General features: G+C 45.7%; 1 protein-coding gene across 1 annotated transcript in view; it reads right to left on the reverse strand.

The window, feature by feature from the left end:
• Positions 1–20,424: 20,424 nt before the first annotated feature.
• DCAF13 (DDB1 and CUL4 associated factor 13) overlaps positions 20,425–23,431 on the reverse strand; it is a 77,266-nt gene continuing 74,259 nt past the window's right edge. Inside the window, exon 11 of the mRNA XM_075353024.1 lies at positions 20,425–21,066. Within this exon, the coding sequence (XP_075209139.1) occupies positions 20,979–21,066 (88 nt within the window). The 3' untranslated portion in view covers positions 20,425–20,978. The remainder of the gene's footprint in view (positions 21,067–23,431) is intronic.

Raw genomic sequence — 23,431 nt, forward strand, 5'->3', positions numbered from 1 at the left:
GAGGGGGCAGCATGCATGGGACATTGTGAGGAAGGGGCAGCATGCATGGGACATTGGGAGGAGGGGGCAGCAAGCATGGGACATTGTGAGGAGGGGGCAGCATGCATGGGACATTGTGAGGAGGGGGCAGCATGATGTGAGGTCAATGTGCAGATCATATTTCATAATTGAGGAAGGTGTGGTGGGTATAATTTATAAGGGAGGGCAGTGTGTAGTTTATTAGGGGCAGTGTGACAGTCACAGTATATAAGTTGGGACGGTTTGGTGGGAATATTTTATACTCATGCTATGTTTTGATGTGCCTGTGGTGATCCCCATTGGGGGGGTTAGTGCCCTTTGTTTCTCATTGATACTTTTTCAAGTGTTTTACAGAGTAGATCTGCCTTAAACAGATGTCGTGTGCGAAAACTCAGTGTTACGTTGTCACTAAGGGGCGCGACCACTTAAAGTGCCTAGGGCAGCACGAAGGCAAAATACAGCCCTGAGTAAAGCACAGTTTGTTTTTTTACAATGAACTGTGCTTATAGGGGAAAGTTTTTTGAAATGAGACAAACCCTTTAATTTATTAAAAACGGAGTGCAAGGTTTGTGGAAGCTTCTCAATATTAGGGCTTGTTCACATCAGCGTCTAACACGTCTGATGTTTTATTGGCTAGCAGTGTCTCCAATGTTATATTATAGGGTGGAACAGATCAGCGATTTTTTTTTTTCTTCCCATTTTGGCATTTGGAAGAAATCACAGAATGCTGCAAGTGCATCTGATAACTGGATAACACACACCCATACAAGTCTATCGGGATTGGAAATCATCGGACTGCACTTATATGTCATCCGAATGCAGTGCGATATACGCCAGTATAGACAATGGAGAAGATGGAGAAATTAATCTCGCCATCTTCTCCGCATCTTCGCATATGAGGGAATTAGCTCGCAGTTAGCTTACACTTGTCTCAAATTCTCATTAGCGTTAACATAATCAGGCTGATTCTTTAACATGAGAGATTAAATGCCCGTGTGACCCCAGCTTTACAATGAGTGTGCCCCCAGAACATTGTGTACCTGCTACACAGGCTTACATTGCAGTGTCAGTCACACATACCTCCCAGACCAAAACACTGTGAACCGACCTATTGAAAAAGATTACAGCAGCATTACTGATCTTCTGCGACTCCAGCACAATATTAAGAGCCATTATTCTTCAATATGAAGGAGACTTGGAACTTGAAATATCTTCCTAGATATAGCCGCCTTGCCAAAAGTTCTCTAAGAACACATCCAGAAAGTGAAAAAGAGCTCAGACGATCATTGAAGGATGTGCTGACGTCATTCACTTTGGATCAGGTGACCGGTCGTCATTTCCCTATTAGGTCCTCTTCACACGTCAGTGATTCTGGTACATATGACGTCCATTTTCATACGTACCATAGACACAGACATATGCAGACTCATTAAAATCAAAATCTGAAATAAAATGATTTTCTATACTCACCTGTTTTCGGCACTGCTGTCACTTGCTTTCGACCTCCGCTCATTATGCTTGTGCATATTCACTGCAGCTCGGACACGGAAGCAGCGGCAGCATCAAAGCCAGCAGTACCATGGACAGGTGAGTATAGACGTTCATGCTGTCCGTGTGCTATCTGGATGTCACATGGATAGCACACAGAGAACACGTGTGCCAAAATCACGGCACACGGATGGGCCATACGCACCTTCAACACGGCCGTCAAAAACACGAACGTTTTTCACGGACATGTGAAAGGGGCCTTAGAGAGTACACAAATTTCAAAGCAAAAGCCACTGTCAAGTGGAAAATAAAGGTTCATCTTGTGACAGGGTTAAATATGGAATAATTCTGCTGCAGATTTTGGCTAAATGCTTATTGAGAGACTGCTCGAGTCAAGAATCTTTTTATTTGTACCATGTACATCCATGTATATTCCTTATGTTGCGCTGTATGGCGCTGATTTACCAAAGCTTTTATACTCCAAAACGTTTTGTGACTTTTGGTGCTTTCAGACCATTTTAGCCCAGGGACAGGGTATGACAATCGATCATCATATTCATGACGAGTAGTGGCTCCTTTAATCCACAAAACTGACTGGAGTAAGACCTGTGGTGAGGCGCATGCGTGCACCTTTAACACTAAAAGTCCCAGAGAGGGGTCATTTAACATTTCTACCTTTGGAACCCAGAGTCGGGTCGAATGACCTGAAGGATTTTAGCTAACATCCGATAATCACCGTCTTTTGTTCTGTAATTAAGGCCATTACTGTCGCACCACAGGAGGTTGTTGTTTTCCATTGAGTTCAGACATTTAGTTTCTAGTTAGTTCTATTCAGTTTGGACTAAGGGTCATTTGATCCTCTTTCGGGACTTCAGGGGGGAGCTCGAAATTTCTGGGACTTCTAGTGTTAATGACTCACGCTCCTTGTACTCCACACCGTTCCTCCATCAACACCAATGTGAAAAATGTCTTGATGAATCAGGTGGACCCTTATATTTTGTTTTGCAGGACCTATGGGATGACGGGCCATGGTGCCCTGCGGCACTGTGTGTCTGTGTCACTGTGACTGGGCAAAGAAATGAGACACGATTCCAGGGAGACGTTTTGGCCCTTTTTGGGCATTGACTGCTGCAGCCAATCACCTGCATAGTTGGCATTAGACTGCTGAACCCAGTGAGTAGCTGCAGCAGTCACATGTTGTCATGCATGTGACTAGCGAGGTTTACCTAGTACCTGGTAAACCCCCAGAAGATGTTACAACAAACAGGGAACACAGGGGTCACGTTACGACAGAGGTCCCTGCTGCTAGGGAGAAGGGTGAGGGGACACCTGCTGAACTCACCACAAGCTGACTCCTGAGCTCCCTAGCGTCCCTATACAGATTCTTGCAACCTGTTGCTAAGCCAGATACCTTAGACCCTCAGCTAGCTCTCCACTCAACCTGGCAAGTGCATAGGCCAACGAGATCACTATTCTTGCAACTACAATACAGAAACACAAGGGAAGGAATACAAACAGGGGAAATAGACATGCAAGGAAAATACACTCTAAGTGGCTTCAGTGCAGCAAACACCAGAGCTACACCCAACACGACAAACTTCTTCCAGAGCAAGCTCCTTCCAAAGTGGACCACATAGAAATGAAGATTCAGTTTCTATCACAGGCATCATATGATCAGATTACATGATTTAAATTGGGAAGGGGAGTGATCCCAAAGAGCCGCACCTGAGATTAGCAGCTACAGCCCGCAGCCAGGCAGGAAAGTGTGTTTAACCCTTACAGCACCACAAGGAAGGAGATGATATTAAAAAATAGTAGTGAACCTGCCAGCGGCAAGGCACTGTGACTTCTTTCTGACACCAAATTCACCCGGGTTCTGCCCAGAGCGAGATACACTCATGAGACATATACCATAGTCATGCTGTCATGACTGTGATCTGTCAACAAAGACAGCACTGGATTTGGGGTGAGTGAGTAGAGGCAGTTATATTTTTTTACTGTGGTCAAGCCAATGGAGTAAAAACTAAATCCTGTACAACCCCTTTAAGACGCACAGACAGTGACAGAGGAAGGGAATTAATAATGGAGGACAGGGTCTGTATAGTAATCACAATCGAATCACAGACGTCACTCCCTGCCCAAAATACAACCTATTAATAAATAGAAATAAGGACCCTCTACAAACCGACCTTCACGCTATGCCACCGGCCGAACTCACTTAATATAGCGTTTTGGGAGGGGCATTGCTTGTCTTGTTAATCAGGACCTTACAGTGTGAAAAGTATAGAAGGAGCGCATTGCCCACGATGGTGATCACAGGCAACGTTTTTATATAGCCCGTTGAATCCCTTTAAATCCACCCCCTCCCCCCAAAAAAAAACCCAAACAAATTGAAAACCCCAGATAAAGGGCAATCGGACGATATTGCTGATAATGTGGGAAATAGTTTCTTCTCAATATTGAGATTTAGTTTGCGGCTTGGAATAATGAAACATTTCGTTCCGAGCTGTTTTGGATATAACGCTGCAGCCATCGTCTCCTCTCACTATTTCTAAGACTTCCGTGTTTTTCTTTATTTCTTTGCCCTAATTAATAGAGCTGCCCCCTGTTGTCATGTTCCCTCTCCTCCTACTGATTCTATGTAGCCTATGCTGTGAACTACGTCCCAGAAGCCTTTGCTGCCACTTCTTATTCATTACTCTGATTAAAGGAGAATTGTAGGGAATCAAATTAATGACACAGAACAGTAAAATCTGAAAAGTTAGGTGTACGGAGCTGAAGGATAAGGCGGGAGCGCTTCAGTGACAAACTGTCTTAATCAAAGAGCTCATTATGTTTATTTCATGCTTACAGCATGTTATTATATTATAATATTCTATTACTTTACTTCTGAATCGACCTACGTCATGTCAGACATCGAGGGAGGCTTCCTTCATCCCTGTGAATGCTGAATCCTGTAATATTCATTTTGGGGATTTTTCCTTGCATTTTATTTGGATTATTAGATTTTTTGAAAACTATGTTGTGATTGTATTTTTATTTCATTTCAAAAAGAGGGTCACTCATACTTCTGTGTTGTGATTTGTATTTTTCTCTCATTTCAAGGAGGGGGTTAATGTCATGCCTTGACCCACGGGACCGACCCCTATTGGGAATGGAGGTCAGTGCCCAGCACACGGCTCGGTACGGTCTGCCCATCCCGCTGTTCTTCCTCTCATACAGTCCTGGATTCTCCTCTAGCTCTCTGCCTGTGGTCTGCTCGTCCAGAAACATGCATGCACTAAACAGGTCTTCCAGGACCTTCCTTAGGCGACGCCCGCCGCATCCTGCTGTGATTTAAAGGGCCAGTTCTACTTAGCCTGGAAGTGCTTCTCAGCCTATTTCAGAGTAGCACTGGATATATAAGGCAACCTCCCCATTCTGGGAGGTGCCTGAACAACGTCTTCCTGTCCTTTAGTGTGGCAGTGCTTCCCGTCAGGTGCCTGTCCCCTGCCTTGTTGTTTAACCTTGTTCCTGTTCCTAATCTCTGTACCTTGCCTCCACTCAGAGCCGGCCGTGCTTGTCTGCTGCTCCAGTCCATACCTGGGTCCCTGCGCTCCACAGAGTCCTTACATGTCCGGCCGTGACCACTCCGCTTCAGCCCACTGGATCGGATCAAGCACCACCAGAGGAGGTCCTTACCAAGTTGCCTGTGTCAACATCCTTCCTACTACTGGATCAAGGCCTGGCTCGGTGTTACCATCTACCTCTACTTTGGACCAGACTTCGCTGGTGCTCAGGTCGTACCTGCTGTGCATTGTCACTCGGCCATACCTACAGATATTTGGACTATTCCTGTGCAGACTGTACGTGCACTCTGGACTCCATCATAGGACCCTGTGTTGTTTGACACTGGTCACGCTCTGATCATTAAAGTCCTTTCCTTCCCTCAAGCTTTGTCCGAGTCCGTCTTTGGGGTCAGCTCCTTTAGTCCTCTGTAGTCCTGTGGGTTCACTACCGTGCTCCCCCATGGGTGGCACAACAGTCACTCATACTTCTGTGTTGTGATTTGTATTTTTATCTAATTTCAAGGAGGGGGTCACTTGTAGTTTTATGATGTGATTTGTATTGTTCTTTCATTTCAAGGAGTGGGTCACTCGTAATTCTAGGTTGTGATTTGTATTTTTCTCTCGTTTCAAGGAGGGGGTCACTCATAGTTCTGTGATGTGTATTTTATTTATTTTATTTTTTTTTTCATTTCAAAGAAGGGGTCACTCGGAATTCTATGTAATTCTATGTTGTGATTTGTATTTTGCTTTCAGTTCAAGGAGGGAGTCACTCATAGTTATATGTTGTGTACATAGTTCACGACATAAAGAGCAAGAACATGCAAAAAAGATACCAATAAATATGTACAGTATATTTGTGTAAAAAAAATAAATAAAAGTCCACATATTTTGATATTACCGCATTAGGAACAATCAGGTCTGTAAAAAAAAACAAAACAAAAAACACAGCAAAAAATCTATGCTTTTTCATCATACTGCCAAAAATAGTGGAATAAAATTAAATCAAAAAGTTCCATGTAAATAAAATAAATAAAAAACGGTATTGCTAAAAACATAATCTTGTCCCACAAAAACAAAGCAACCAAATTGCTCCATCAGCTGAGAAATAAAAAAAGCTATACCTCTCAAAATACAGCAGTGCAAAAAGCAATATTTTTTCTATAAAATTGCTTTTATAGTGTAAAAGTGGCAAAACATAAAAAAAAATATAAATATGGTATCTCTGTAATCATACTGATCCAAAGAATAAATCTGTCTTATCACTTTTAAGACGTCAACGGCGAAAAAAAAAAAGAAGAAATAAAATAATTAATAAATTGTGGTTTCTTCTTGATTCTGCCTCACAAAAAGCAGAATAGAAAGCAATCAAAAACAATATGTGGCCCAAAATGTTACCAAGAAAAATTTCAACTTATCTTGCAAAACAAAAGTCCTCACTTGACTCTGTTGGCCAAAAAAAATATAAAAAAAAACTATGACCTTCAAAATTTGGTGATGTAAAAAACTTTATATTCTAAAAAAGCGTTTTTAGGGTGGGAGTAGCCAAGCCTAAAAAAAAACTCTCTCTCTCTCTCTCTCTCTCTCTCTCTCTCTATATATATATATATATATATATATATATATATATATATATATATATATATATATATATATATATATATATATATATATATATATATATCGTACTGATTGAAGGAATAAAGCCGCCTAATAATTTATACCGCAAGGTGAACAATGTAAACAACAATAGTAATAAAGGGAATTCTTCAACTGCTGTTGATTTGTTCATTCTGCCTCACAATGATCGTAGTACGGCACCGCTCACATTTATCCTCCGCTCTATATTGAGCTCTTATTTCGAGGTTTCCATATCATATAACTTTTTAAAAAATGTTATTTAGACAAAACTCCCACTAGAAAATTCACTGTAACGTGCACCTGCCCTATGATCCAGCAACGTCCATCTTTTCACACGTATTTTTAGGCATGCACAAAAGAGCGGTCAACGATAGTTTTGTTCACCTTTGAAAAGAAAACCCCCATATAGTATTATGCAGCCCCCATATAATATTATGCACCCTCATATAATAGTATTATACATCCCTATAGTTCTATGGCCATCATGTACTGACTGATTAAATAGATACAGTTGTGTTCAAAATAATAGCAGTGTGTTTAAAAACATGAGTTAAGCCCAAAATCTTTGTAATAGTTTTTATTTCCATGCATTGGGTACATTGCACACTATTTTCTATGTGACATGCAGAGAAATGTATAACTTTTAACTACTTTATTGTCACTCTAGGTACAGGGAAGTTCCAAGCAAGCGGCGAAAGGTAAGAAGGGAAGGGGGCCCCTGCATCTAGAGAAGGAGACTGTAACCACTGACCAAACCTACTGCTGGTCCCTGGGGTCTCTCACCACCCTAGATAGGTTTCCCCTCTATGCACTGAGCCGGATACCTGATCCTAGGTATCTTTAGTAATGGTCCGTAAGTAGGGAACGGATGGGATGAGCTCTTTATCAACAACACTAAACTCTAAAGGAAGACACAAGGGGGACACACAGGGAAAAAATGCATGAACTACTGTGACGTCTACCCTTGACCACAGACTCAGGATGACTGTCATGGACAGACTAGGGCTAGCCACCAAGTCGGCAGGATCTCAAGAACCCTGAAACCCTTTAACCCCTGTACAAGGATTTGGAATTACACAAGGTCCAGGAGATCACTGCCTATGGAAGGCTGCAATCCAGGAAAGGGTGGTCGTCAGGCAGGGTCCAAACCAGGAGGCACAAAAAGGGACAAAATCGGCAGGCAGGAGCGTAGTCAGGAAATCAGGCAGAGGTATAAACCGGAGATGGCAGCGAGGTAGAAAAGCGGCAGCCAGGAGAGTAGTCAGAGAGTAGGCAATGGTCAAACAGGGGATCAATAGTCATAACAGGACAGGAACCAGACACTAGCAGAACACATGCCACCTACAGTCAAGCCAGTGGTACTGCAGGTCCCAGGGAAAGCCAGCTTAGTGGATGAGAGGAGCTTGCGCCCAGCAGAGTCACTGGCACCAACTCTTATCCTATCACCAGCACAGTCCATGGTGAAAATAAGGCAGCGCCTGGTGACCGAAGCAGAAGTCGCAGGAGCAGAATCTGGTGAGGACGTGACAACTGCTTATCCACAGATCACTCAGGGAGAAGTTCAGCAAAGCTTCAGCAATGATACTACAGATGAGAGCAAGCCACCTGCTTATAACCAGATAACCAGAGCTTGTATGAACTTAATAATATTATCAGCACAAGTCTAGGGAAGATGGGAGTATTTAGGAACAAAGGGAATACTGATGATCAGCAGCTGGACAGAAGTTTAGCTCCCCTGGGTCCTAAAGGGGAACAGATGAAAATCCAGCAGGAAACCTACCTAGTACAATGAATAGCAGGAACAACAGAAAGTCAGGGAGCATGTTTATTATTACTCAAAATCTGTCCTCTTTTTATTTAGGATTTAGCATTCCTGTGAATTACTTACTTAATATTTAGTTGTATAACCACAGATTTTTAGAAGTGCGTCACATCTATGTTGCATAGAATCAACCAACTTCTGGCACCTGTCACCTGTTATTCCAGCCCAGGATGCTTTGACTACATCCCACAATTTATTTGCATTTGTTGGCTTTGACTCAGAAACGGGATTTTTGATGTCACCCCACAAGTGTTCTATTGGATTAAGATCCGGGGATTGGGCTGGCCACTCCATAACCTCAGTTTTTTTGGACTGGAGCCAAGAATTTGCTTGTTTACTGGTGTGTTTAGGGTCATGGGTTGAAACACCCATTTCAAGGGAATTTCCTCTTCAGCATAAGGCAACATGACCTCTTCAAGCATTTTAATATACACTGGGGAAAAAAGTATTTAGTCAGCCACCAATTGTGCAAGTTCTGCCACTTAAAAAGATGAGCGAGGCCTGTAATTGACATCATAGGTAGACCACAACTATGAGAGACAAAATGAGAAAACAAATACAGAAAATCACCGCGTCTGATTTAAGATTTTTTTTGCAAATTATGGTGGAAAATAAGTATTTGGTCACCTAAAAACATGCAAGATTTCTGGCTCTCACAGACCTTTAACTTCTTCTTTAAGAGGCTCCTCTGTCCTCCACTCATTACCTGTAGTAATGGCATCTGTTTGAACTTGTTATCAGTATAAAATACACCTATCCACAACCTCAAACAGTCACAATCCAAACTCCACTATGGTAAAGACCAAAGAGCTGTCGAAGGACACCAGAAACAAAATGCTAGCCCTGCACCAGGCTGGGAAGACTGAATCTGCAATAGGCAAGCAGCTTGGTGTGATGAAATCAACTGTGGGAGCAATAATAAGAAAATGGAAGATATACTGTAACGCCTGCCTGGATCCACAGACTCAGATGGTCTGTAATGGGGAGGCTAGAGGGAAGCCACTCACCAAGTAGGACCCCCAGAACCCTTAAACCCTTTAACCCCTATACAGGGATTTGGAATTACACAGGGAACTGGAGATCACTACTTGTGGAAAGCTGCAGTCCGATGAGAGTAGTCGTCAGGCAGGGTCAAACCAGGAATAGCGGAACAGGGACAGAATCGGCAGGCAGTGACGTAGTCAGCAAACGTAGCAGAGGTCAGATCCGGGTCGGGCAGCAAGGTACAAAAACAGTAGGCAGAAGGGTAGTCAAAAACACGCAGAAGTCAACACACAGGAATCACCAACAGAATAGGATGTAACAGGAGCCAGGAAAATCAGAACTATATCTGGCAGTAATCATGTGACAGGAGGGGAAATAAGAAGGGTGTGGTGTCTTCCCATTGGCTGTAGCTGAACGCTGGCAACTTCAGCTGGAAGACACATGCCACCCACAGTCGGCCAGCGGTACTGCAGATCCCAAGCTAACCCAGCCCAGTGGATGATCGGAGCCAGCGCCCACCGGTGCTGCTGGCATCGACTTCTCTCCCATCACCAGCACCATCTACGGCAGGAACACGGCGTCGCCTGGCGATCGGAGCAGAAGTCGCTGGAGCAGACTCCGGCGGTGACGTAACACATACAAGACCACTGATAATCTCCCCTGATCTGGGGCTCCACGAAAGATCTCACATTTGGATTATCCAGAGGAGTATTGGAATAATGTCATATAGTCTGATGAAAACAAAGTAGAACTGTTTAGTAGAAACCCAACTCCTCGTGTTTGGCGAAAACAAAGTGCTGAGTTGCATCCGAAGAACACCATACCTACTGTGAAGCATGGAGGTGGCAACATCATGCTTTGGGGCTGTTTCTCTGCAAAGGGACCAGGACGACTGATCCGTGTACATGAAAGAATAAATGAAGCCATGTATCAAGAGATTTGGAGTGCAAACCTCCTTCCATCAGCAAGGGCCTTGAAGATGAAATGTGGCTGGGTCTTTCAGGATGATAATGATCCCAAGCACACCACCAGGGCAGCGAAGGAGTGGCTTCATAAGAAGCATATGAAGGTCCTGGAGTGGCCTAGCCAGTCTCCAGATCTCAACCTCGTTGAAAACCTTTGGAGGCAGTTGAAAGTCCATGTTGTCCAGCGACAGGCCAAAAACATCACTGTTCCAGAGGAGATCTGCATGAAGGAATGGGCCAACATACCACCAACATTGTGTGCCAACCTTATGAAGACTTACAGAAAACGTTTTACCTCTGTCATTGCCAACAAAGGATATATAACAAAATATTGAGATGAACTTTTGTTATTGACTAAATATTTATTTTTCACCATAATTTGCAAAAAAAAACTTGCCAAATAAGACAATGGGATTTTCTGGATTTGTTTTCTCATTTTGTCTCTCATAGTTGTGGTCACCTATGATGTCAATTACAGGCAAATCTCATCTTTATAATGGGAGAACAGAACTTACACAATTGGTGCAAAATACTAAATACTTTTTTTCCCCATTATATGTGCAAACTGATCCATGATCCCTGGTATGCGGTCAATAGTCCCGGCGCCAAAGTAAGAGAAACATGCAGATATCATGATGTTTGCACCACCATGCTTCATGGTCTTCTGAGAGTACCGTGGCTTGAATTCAGAATTTGGAGGTCGTCTGATGAACTGTCTGCCGCGCTTGGACCCAAAAAGAACAATTTTACTTTCATGAGTCCACAAAATACTTCTCCATTTCTCTTTAGGCCAGTTGATATGTTCTTTTGCAAATTGTATCTGCTTCAGTGCTTTTTTTTTTTAACAGTGGGACTTTGCAGGGACTTCTTGCTAATAGATTAGCTTCACAGAGGCATCTTCACAGTACTCACAGGTAACTTGAGATGTTTTTGATCATCCTGGAGCTGATCATTGGCTGAGCTTTTGCCATTCTGGTTATTTTTCCTCCATCCATTCAAATGGTCGTCTTCTGTTTTCTTCCACGTCTCTATTTTTGCTTTCCATTTTAAAGTATTGGAGATCATCTTAGCTGAACAGCCGATCATTGTCTGCAATTCTTCATAAGTTTTACATCTCCAGTCAACTTTCTAATCAAAGTAGGCTGTTCTTCTGAACAATGTCTCGAATGACCCATATTTCTCAGGCTTTTGAAGAGAAATGCAAGTACAAAATCTGCTGGCTTCACCCTTAAATAAGGGCCACCTGTTTCTTCACAGAATGATTGACCTCACTAATAGTTATGGACAGAGTCACAGATAACCAGGACTGGCGGATCTAACCGGGTTTAAAAAAAACCCCTGGTTCCGGCCCAGGATTGATTCCGGGTATCTGGCCGGACGTCGGTCCACATATAAGTCTATGAGGACCAGAATCCAGTGATTAAAAATGGTGGTAGAAAAGATAAGGGGATAGGAACAAGCAGGTTATACTTACCGAGCCTCCAGCGTGGCTGTATCTAATCCCACAGCCACTCATTCACTTCCAGGGCCGCTCATTACCTTCACTGCATATGCACTGCTTTCCCCGCCCACCGGCATTTGTGATTGGTTACAGTTACACGTGCCCCCACCCTGAGTGTCATGGTGTCTGACTCTTCCAATCATGGACACTAAGTGTATCTATCGTGCTATATAAATATATAAATAAAATATTTGGCATAGGATCCCCCTATATTATGATTCCCATGGCCCTCCACCTGTGACCACAAATCACCTGAGTGATGTCACTGCCGATCGCGTGGCTCACCCTGAAGCCCACTGCGGGCGGCCATGTTCTATGGCGCTTGCTGTGAGCTTCAGATGTAGCAGAGTTGCAATCATCGTGGGACCTTGTGAGGATTACGTTGGACCTGCAGGGGTGTTTTTGGGATTAGTAAAGTGTTAAAAGAGGAGGCTTTTTTGTCTTTTATTTCAAATAAAGAATTTTTCAGTGTTTGTGTTTATTTCTTTTCACTTACAGATTAGTAAGGGAGGGTCCCATAAATGCCTCCCATTACTAATCTAGGGCTTAGTGGCAGCTGTGGGCTGTAATTAACCCATTATTACCTCGATTGCCACTGCACTAGGGCAATCGAGAAGAGCCAGGACTGTCATATCTAATAGATGCAACAATCCTGGGCGGCTGCAGGCTGCTAGTTTTAGGCTGGGAGTGGTCCAATAAGCATGGGTCTCCCCAGCCTGAGAATACCAGCCCCAAGCTGTTGGTTTTTATCATGGCTTGGTATCAAAATTGGGGGTGTGGAGGTCGCCTGAGCTGTAGTATGTTTGTTTAAACGTAATAAGAATATCTATGTATGTAAATAATCAAAATGTAGATGTAGTTGCATAATTATCTGTCTGTCTATGTAGCAATTGTACAGATCTATAAAAGCTGTATAGTCATGAAGGGGTTACCAAGAATGAGTGAACAGATGTACAAACGATGGAAGTTTCCTGATGATGAGTAAAAGTCTTATCAGTAATGTTTACACAGAAAGAATGTTTTAACAAACAAAGATATGTTGGGAGAAAATAAGGAGTTGAATACTCCTACTCTCTTGTTCTAGCTTCAAGGTTAGAAATGCAGAGTGTATAATGGGGTGTCTTGGAATACACGAGTTAGTGGATGACGCTGACTCAAGGAGAGCATGTCTGTGTGTTCTTTGTCTGATACATGGAAATATCGGCACAGGTATACAGCTAATACGGCACCGTCTCTGGATATCCCAAAGGAAGACTCCATTAGCAGTCTTGACCAAAAATCTCTACCTTGACAGCGGCACTCCACTTTTGACTTTCCTCTAGGTTGATGTGTAGCCATGTAGTATTACTTGTTGTGCCCAATCATTAAGCCAGTTGTGAATCTATCTGATTTTTTGTCAATTCCGTACTTGATCATTTTTTCAATGAGGATGTCATGTGATACTTTATCAAATGCCTTATCGAAGTCAAGGTATACTATATCCACAGCATTCCCCTGGTCCAACCATTCAGTGACTTTGTTGTAGAAGGAAATCAGGTTGTTCTGAGAAGATTTATTGGTCATAAAGCCATGCTGGCTTTGGTTGATTAATGCCTTCTCATCCAGGTACCCAAGTAAATGTTCTTTCACAATTTGCTAGAAAATTTTCCTGCAATAGAGGTCAGGCTTTCTGGCCTGTAATTCCCTGGATCCTCCTTTTCTCCTTTTTTGTAGATAGGAACCACATTTGCCCATTTTCCAACGTAGAGGGACCTCTCCTGTTTCCCATGACTTATTGAAGATTATGGCAGTTGTACTATTATTTCCTCAGCTATCTCTTTCAGCACTCTAGGATGTAAATCGTCTGGACATGGGGACTTGGTTTCCTTTAACTTGGTTAAGTGTTCTAATATCAATTCTTTGCTTACTGACAACTTGGACTCCTCCTGACCATGACTTCTATCATGATTATTGTTGATGCTTGCATTAGTTTTTTGGGAGAAGACAGATACAAAATACGAATTTAGTATCTCCACCTGCTGTTCCACCTTGTTGACTGGTTCACCTTTTTGATTCTGCAGGACTTCTATTGTCTCCTTCACTTTTCTTTTGCTTTTAACATACCCCCAAAATCCTTTTACCTTACTCTTGGCCTCTTTTGCAAGCCTCAATTCGTGAGAAGGCTTCTTTAAGAAACACTGTCCAAGAAAAGATAACAGACAGCAGAGTAATGAGCAACCAAGCCCCCCAAAACCTATTGTGATGCCGGTTGTCCTTCCTTTGGTCACTTCTGGTTACCTCGAATACATTAGCCTACCATCACGTTTTGGCTCGTATCGGTCTTTTACCCATTTTTGTTTTCTTATATCAACTTCAATAAACTTGACTGATCAGTCTCTGCCTAATACCTCTTACCCCTTTGGTTCTCAGTTGTCACAGTATATAATCAGCGTTAGTCACTTCAGTGATCGGTGTATATTCCTGAGAAGAAAGGTGATGCACGTGTAACAGGTACAGGATGACTGTGCAGATATTTTACACCGGTCACGGGCAGACTTCGTGACATTGATACACACAAGTCAGGAGGATGGTGTCATTAACCCTGGAGGTAAATGTTTAGATTTCATTTTCTACATCACACTGAATTGAATGTATTGGTGGAGATTGACAGTCCACGTCTGTTATGCATTAAGCCCTGCACTAGCCACGCAGTAGTACTGCATCTCCACAGATGAGGATAGTGCAAAGTCCATATCTGTCCCACAAATTACATAGAACATATATGTATATATTTATATATAGTGTGATACGCAATGATGTCAGGAACATCACCGACCAGCACAGTTGCAGAGTCTTGTGGACCACAGTATGCGCCGGGAATGGCTGCTGCCGCTGAAAGCCCAAGGACAGACACAACATTGGTGCAACCAGTGTGGCCACCCAGGGTCCCAAGAGGTAGGGGGCCTCTTACAACATTCAAAGCAGGTGAAATTGTGCATTTTGATGAACTCTTGGCCTGCAAAGGGTCCATATATTGTTCTGGCATAGGGCCCTGTGTATGTGTCCGCCAGTGTCAAAGCCTATGGAGCATCATTCTGAGTCTCCATAAAGTTTGATGTAATCGAGGAACGTCATGGGATCCCTGAATTACATCGGATTTGGGAACTTCGCTTTCTAATAAATTAGTGACTGAAGGATTCTTGTTTTTATTTCTTTCCTTTACTTTTTGTGTTTCAAGTTTCAATTGTAGAAGACTATGTTGGGTTCTGTGGACTACTTTGGACCTGCATATTTATTTAAATTTATTTTTTATAAATTGATGAACCAGGAAGAGAGTCGGGGAGTTTTTTTTTAAAATAATTTTTGCGTGTTTTTTAATCTTTATACTTATTGGGTTAGTAATGGGGCTGTCCGATAGTCACCTCTCCATTACTAATCCCTAGGCTTGATGCCAACTGGCATCAACCCCATAAACCACTACCCCGATTGCCACCACACCAGGGCAAATCGGGAAGAGTCAAGGCGAAGCACAAGAATGGTGGCAGCTGAGCTTGGGTATCGGTTGCCACAACAGTACAAGTATGGAGCCCGTGTCATGATAGTTAGGCATAGTGTGAACTACCCAACCATCGGGACATACAAATACGGCATTGTATGTTCAATGTGACCTTGTAGGTCCTGGATAAGCTAGTACAAAATATTAGATTAGTAATAAATGGCTTTTCCTCAGTGTGTGGTTTTTCTTTTTTTTGGGGTGGGGGGCACCAAGGAGAGCACAGTTATCAGCATAAGGCTATGTGCATGTAGGTCATATTCAGTGAAGAATTTTCACAGCAGCAAAAACAGCTGTGGATTTGGTTGCAGACACGCAGGATGTAATGAACGTTTCATGTAACAAATATTGTACAGAATTTAAGTGGCAAATTTACACACAGACACGCACAAAAAATTCTGTTTACATCAAAATTTGACAAATTGAGTTTGGTCATTTGGATAAGGGAAGGGACGGGCCGTCACATTTCTGACAGATTTAGGGCACAAAGATAGAACTGCACATTTTTGGTGTAAAAGGTACACCAGCTGAGCCTCGAGGAGTCCAGCACTTAATTTATTAAATTATGGGCACATCTTTTGGGGTAAAATTAGGAGCACGGAAAAATAGCAACTTATAAAACACAAGTCTTAATCAAGGTATCCCATAATCTCACAGCTCATTCACAAGGCTGCAGGTTTAGTGCCAAGGATGGAGTTTGGAAACTCTGATTCTGCCTTTGGTAAATACCAGAACTGTATCACACAGAGGAACATTATATTTACAAGTAAAAAGTGTATCGTTTATGGCAAAAAATATCTGTGAATGACTCTGGTGGGGTTTATTAAACTGGCACTTGTAAAGGAAAACTGTTGGTTAGATAACGCTATTAACTTGCAAATACAGGGTTAATATACTGGTCAATAGAGTTAGTAAACTGCTCGGCCACCTTACTTACTAGCGGCGGCTGTAACGCAGTCACCTGTGAGCGGCGGCTGTAACGCAGTCACCTGTGGGCGGCGGCTCTAACGCAGTCACCTGTGGGCGGCGGCTCTAACGCAGTCACCTGTGGGCGGCGGCTCTAACGCAGTCACCTGTGGGCGGCGGCTCTAACGCAGTCACCTGTGGGCGGCGGCTCTAACGCAGTCACCTGTGGGCGGCGGCTCTAACGCAGTCACCTGTGGGCGGCGGCTCTAACGCAGTCACCTGTGGGCGGCGGCTCTAACGCAGTCACCTGTGGGCGGCGGCTCTAACGCAGTCACCTGTGGGCGGCGGCTCTAACGCAGTCACCTGTGGGCGGCGGCTCTAACGCAGTCACCTGTGGGCGGCGGCTCTAACGCAGTCACCTGTGGGCGGCGGCTCTAACGCAGTCACCTGTGGGCGGCGGCTCTAACGCAGTCACCTGTGGGCGGCGGCTCTAACGCAGTCACCTGTGGGCGGCGGCTCTAACGCAGTCACCTGTGGGCGGCGGCTCTAACGCAGTCACCTGTGGGCGGCGGCTCTAACGCAGTCACCTGTGGGCGGCGGCTCTAACGCAGTCACCTGTGGGCGGCGGCTCTAACGCAGTCACCTGTGGGCGGCGGCTCTAACGCAGTCACCTGTGGGCGGCGGCTCTAAGGCAGTCACCTGTGGGCGGCGGCTCTAAGGCAGTCACCTGTGGGCGGCGGCTCTAACGCAGTCACCTGTGGGCGGCGGCTCTAAGGCAGTCACCTGTGGGCGGCGGCTCTAACGCAGTCACCTGTGGGCGGCGGCTCTAAGGCAGTCACCTGTGGGCGGCGGCTCTAAGGCAGTCACCTGTGGGCGGCGGCTCTAAGGCAGTCACCTGTGGGCGGCGGCTCTAAGGCAGTCACCTGTGGGCGGCGGCTCTAAGGCAGTCACCTGTGAGCGGCGGCTCTAAGGCAGTCACCTGTGAGCGGCGGCTCTAAGGCAGTCACCTGTGAGCGGCGGCTCTAAGGCAGTCACCTGTGAGCGGCGGCTCTAAGGCAGTCACCTGTGAGCGGCGGCTCTAAGGCAGTCACCTGTGAGCGGCGGCTCTAAGGCAGTCACCTGTGAGCGGCGGCTCTAAGGCAGCCACCTGTGAGCGGCGGCTCTAAGGCAGCCACCTGTGAGCGGCGGCTCTAAGGCAGCCACCTGTGAGCGGCGGCTCTAAGGCAGCCACCTGTGAGCGGCGGCTCTAAGGCAGCCACCTGTGAGCGGCGGCTCTAAGGCAGTCACCTGTGAGCGGCGGCTCTAAGGCAGTCACCTGTGAGCGGCGGCTCTAAGGCAGTCACCTGTGAGCGGCGGCTCTAAGGCAGTCACCTGTGAGCGGCGGCTCTAAGGCAGTCACCTGTGAGCGGCGGCTCTAAGGCAGTCACCTGTGAGCGGCGGCTCTAAGGCAGTCACCTGTGAGCGGCGGCTCTAAGGCAGTCACCTGTGAGCGGCGGCTCTAAGGCAGTCACCTGTGAGCGGCGGCTCTAAGGCAGTCACCTGTGAGCGGCGGCTCTAAGGCAGTCACCTGTGAGCGGCGGCTCTAAGGCAGTCACCTGTGAGCGGCGGCTCTAAGGCAGTCACCTGTGAGCGGCGGCTCTAAGGCAGTCACCTGTGAGCGGCGGCTCTAAGGCAGTCACCTGTGAGCGGCGGCTCTAAGGCAGTCACCTGTGAGCGGCGGCTCTAAGGCAGTCACCTGTGAGCGGCGGCTCTAAGGCAGTCACCTGTGAGCGGCGGCTCTAAGGCAGTCACCTGTGAGCGGCGGCTCTAAGGCAGTCACCTGTGAGCGGCGGCTCTAAGGCAGTCACCTGTGAGCGGCGGCTCTAAGGCAGTCACCTGTGAGCGGCGGCTCTAAGGCAGTCACCTGTGAGCGGCGGCTCTAAGGCAGTCACCTGTGAGCGGCGGCTCTAAGGCAGTCACCTGTGAGCGGCGGCTCTAAGGTAGTCACCTGTGAGCGGCGGCTCTAAGGCAGTCACCTGTGAGCGGCGGCTCTAAGGCAGTCACCTGTGAGCGGCGGCTCTAAGGCAGTCACCTGTGAGCGGCGGCTCTAAGGCTGTCACCTGTGAGCGGCGGCTCTAAGGCTGTCACCTGTGAGCGGCGGCTCTAAGGCTGTCACCTGTGAGCGGCGGCTCTAAGGCTGTCACCTGTGAGCGGCGGCTCTAAGGCTGTCACCTGTGAGCGGCGGCTCTAAGGCTGTCACCTGTGAGCGGCGGCTCTAAGGCTGTCACCTGTGAGCGGCGGCTCTAAGGCTGTCACCTGTGAGCGGCGGCTGTAAGGCTGTCACCTGTGAGCGGCGGCTGTAAGGCTGTCACCTGTGAGCGGCGGCTGTAAGGCTGTCACCTGTGAGCGGCGGCTGTAAGGCTGTCACCTGTGAGCGGCGGCTGTAAGGCTGTCACCTGTGAGCGGCGGCTGTAAGGCTGTCACCTGTGAGCGGCGGCTGTAAGGCTGTCACCTGTGAGCGGCGGCTGTAAGGCTGTCACCTGTGAGCGGCGGCTGTAAGGCTGTCACCTGTGAGCGGCGGCTGTAAGGCTGTCACCTGTGAGCGGCGGCTGTAAGGCTGTCACCTGTGAGCGGCGGCTGTAAGGCTGTCACCTGTGAGCGGCGGCTGTAAGGCTGTCACCTGTGAGCGGCGGCTGTAAGGCTGTCACCTGTGAGCGGCGGCTGTAAGGCTGTCACCTGTGAGCGGCGGCTGCAAGGCTGTCACCTGTGAGCACAACCAGACACTGACTGCCAGCCGGCACTGCAGCCCACCTGTGCAAAATACTGAGGTGAGAGCTTACAGCTGCCTCTCACAGATGACCAAAAGACTGAAAGCTGGCGGCTCTGAGGAGGAATAAAGCTCATCTTCTCCAGGGAGCATTCTTTCAGTACAGTGGCAAAGTACAATGCTATTAACCCTCTATTTCCAGTATTATCTAGTGCATTACCGATTTTTATTCCATATTTTCTTGCACTGTAAACCTCAATAGGGAGACAAAAAAATAAATTAATGCATGTAAAAATGCAACAGAATTTTTAGGTGCTGAATCCCAGTAATTTTGCACACAAAACCCCCCAGCAGATTAACCACATGTTTGGGTTTTTACATGACCGATTCCCTTTCAGACAATATGACGAACTTCATATAAGCTAGGGATCGGCGGGAAAAAAAAATAAAAAAATAAAGCACAATAATTTGGTTTATATAACTTATTTTTTTATTATTACAAAAATCTTAAACAGTTACAAATTTTAGATATATTAGCTCAACCTTGTACTATATAGTGAGTGAGTATAAAGTCGAGCAACTTTGTTAAAGAGGACCAACCAGCAGGATTTTGCTATACGATGTAAAGGCAGTGCCATGCAGGCAGTAAGATGCTGAATCTAGGCATACTTGTTGTAAAAAGATCGGCTGCTTAATTGATGAAATATCTTGAATCAAAGTTGCAGAAATGCCCTGCACTTTGATTGATGGGGGAGGGCCTTTATTGGTTTGGTCCTTGGCGTTTATTCCACCTCTGGCTTGCCCCTTTTTCTTTATTTGAATATTGCGCCGCATCGCCATTGCTGCTGTTGGTGGCACATGCGTATTGCCACAGTAGTTCTGTCTTCATTAAAATGTCGACGGAGTCTGCGCATGTGCATACCGTGATATCTAGCACCATTTTATTGAAGACACTGCAGTGAAGGCTACGAGAGGCATAGGCACCTCTGACGCTCAGTCTTCACAGCGGTGTCTTCAATAAAATGGCGCCGAAGATCATGGTGAGCGCGGATTGCGGTGCCATTTTAAATGAAGACAATTACTGTGGCAAATAAGGAAAAGGGGGCAAGCCAGAGGACACCGGAGGAGGATGAATAAATGCAAGCACCCAACCCACAAAGGCCCGCACCGCTGCACACGTCAGTCAAAGTGCAGGGCATTTCTGCCATTTTGATTAAAGATATTTCATCAACCAAGCAACGGATCTTTGTATAACAGCTATGTCTGGATTCAGCATCTTACTGCCTGTATGGCACTGCCTTTACCTCATATAGCAAAATCCTGCTGGTTGGTTCCCTTTAAGTTCAGGTATGCTTTAGATTTTCTTGGTCTGTGCAGGGTAATAAAAAAAAATAAAAATAAATAAAAAAGGTGGTGTTGTCCACTACTTGAGCAACCCTGTCCTAAATACTACACGTAAGCGCTGCAGCCAATCAGCACATGTTGATAGGTGGCAGTTTTTATGGTTTCAGCAGACTGAACTCTGTCTAATGGAAGGCTGCAGCCAATCAGTGACAGATGTGAGCGCACATTTTTCAGCATTAGAGATCCAGGAGGTGAGTATTTATCTGTAGCATCCAGTAGTGGACATCCCTCGTAAGCTACAATTAGACCCTTCAGTAGGTTTATAACCTGCCTACTGATAGTTTCCCAACCTTACAATTTTTTTTTTTATTTCTTGGTCATTATTTCCACTTTGTAAATCAGATCTATAAATATTCTTGGTGCTATAATACATTACAAGGCCAACATCTGAGCTCCGTACTGTACAATATATCAAGGGGGAACATTTTATTCCAATACTGCCACAACATGCTGCTTCTTCTCTGGTACAATTGGCACTGCACCCGCTTTGCTGTGTTTGCGACGATTTGCATCCCTGGAAGAAAAAAAAAAATAAAGATTAATTAGCAAGATAAAATTGTGTCCATAATTGACTAAGTAATGAAGCTTAAAGGCATTGTCCGCTAAGTAACCCAGGATGCAATATATAATAATAATAATAATAATAATAATAATAATAATAAAAATCTCCATACTTCCTTCCTAGCCCCGTGCCCCCCACCGGTCTCCTAACATAAAGGATCATGTGACTGCTGCACCCCTCATTATTCCCTCACAGTAAAAGAGCCTCTCTTCTGTGCTCTGAAGGCATAGTGATGGTTGTAGCCGGTCATTGACCGGATTGGATGAAGCCATCACTTTTCATGTCTGCTGACCAGCGAGGGACGCAGCGCCGACACTGGAGGGCCAATGACAATCATGAAAATAAAAAATATACTGTTTTTTTTAATTTAAAGTTGCATCCTGGAATATTCAATAAAAGGAAGGACAAGCACCATTCAAGGTAACCTGTCACCAGATTTGTCCCCTATAAGATGCGGCCACCACCACTGAGTTCTTATATACAGCGTTCCAGAATACTGTATACAAGAGTCCTGGCCGCTCTGTAGAACGTAAAAAACACTTCTAATACTCACCTAGGGGGTAATCCGGTCCGAATGGTGTCACTGCTCTCCGATCTGGCGCCTCCTCTCTGCTGTGATCTCAGTCCTCCTTCTGCCCAGCATGGATGACGTGTCCTACATCATCCACACCGGCCAACATTGCGGTTCTGCACAACCATACTTTGAGGGTAGCTCAAAATACTGTAATGTGCAGGCACAAAAAAAGTTCAAAGACCGCCCGCACATGCGCTCCACAATGCTTTGATCTGCCCTCAGCAGAGCAGATCAAAGTGCGCCTGCGCAAGACCGCAATACTGGCCAGAGTGGATGACGTATGACGCATCATGCACACGGGCCTCAGAAGAAAGAGGACGTCGATCACCGCAGAGAGGAGGTGCTGGACCGTAGAGCAATTACACCCATTGGACAGGGCCGCCCCCTGGGTAAGTATAATAAAAATGTTTTTATACCTTCTACAGAGTAGCCTGGGCTCTTATATATAGTATTCTGTATAGGGCTCACTGGTTGTGGCCGCAGTTTATAGGGGGACAAATCTGGTGGCAGACTCCCTTTAAAGGGGTTGGCTGCATATTAGGCATGTAGTCATCAGAAAGGAGAGCCCTGTTTGGGGGGCTCTGCTATGTGTTTCTAATGGACCCAGCCAATAAGTTGGAAAACCAGAATTTAATACTTAATTTACTCCGCACTTAAAGCTGCCGAAAAAAAATAAAAAAAAAAAATGTGTCCATGGCAAGAACAACCTCTTTAATAATTCTAACATGAAACTTTCCAATTGGACTTCCTACAAAAAAATAAATAAAAATGTGGCGGTGGACAGGGGGTCTCAAAAATTGCAGAACATTTTGTTAGAAGCAGACTGCAGAAATCTTGGAATGATGGTTGACCTTCTTTAAGGGCGGCTTTGCACACTACGACATCGCAGGTGCGATGTCGGTGGGGTCAAATCGAAAGTGACGCACATCCGGCGTCACTTGCGATGTCGTAGTGTGTAAATCCTAGATGATACAATGAACGAGCGCAAAAGTGTCGTTATCGTATCATCACATTTCCATAATGCCGGTGCCGCGACAGGTACGATGTAGTTCCTCGTTCCTGCGGCAGCACACATCGCTGTGTGTAAAGCCGCAGGAGCGAGGAACATCTCCTTACCTGCCGCCGGCGGCTATGCGGAAGGAAGGAGGTGGGCGGGATGTTTACATCCTGCTCATCTCCGCCCCTCCGCCGCTATTGGCCGCCTGCCGTGTGACGTCGCTGTGACGCCGCACGACCCACCCCCTTAATAAGGAGGCGGGTCGCCGGCCAGAGCGACGGTCGCAGGGCAGGTGAGTGCATGTGAAGCTGGAGTAGCGATAATTTTCGCTACGCCAGCTATCACAAGATATCGTACCTGCGACGGGGCGGGGACTATCGCGTGCGACATCGCAGCATCGGCTTGCGATGTCGCAACGTGCAAAGTCCGCCTAAGTCAGATAGGTGGGTGTATGACTCCAGGAAATCTGAGTGAAGGATCTCCCTTGTGTGATCGTGGTACCTGAACAGGATGAAGCAGCAGAGGGCTGCAATACGGGGCAAGGCGGCTACTAAATGCGCAATGGGGTCTAACACAAACCGCGTTGGCAGTCAAACCCCTGATCCCATCTGATGATTCTAAAGATTACTCCAGCAAAGCCTTGGGAAAATATTAACAGGATACTATACTCCATCCAATCAGCAGTGGGTGGATATCGATAATCATAATAATGAGTACAGACGAGTGCTGATGTGACTGGCTGCGCC

Source organism: Anomaloglossus baeobatrachus, chromosome 6, assembly GCF_048569485.1.
Source record: "Anomaloglossus baeobatrachus isolate aAnoBae1 chromosome 6, aAnoBae1.hap1, whole genome shotgun sequence".
NCBI lineage: Eukaryota > Metazoa > Chordata > Amphibia > Anura > Aromobatidae > Anomaloglossus > Anomaloglossus baeobatrachus.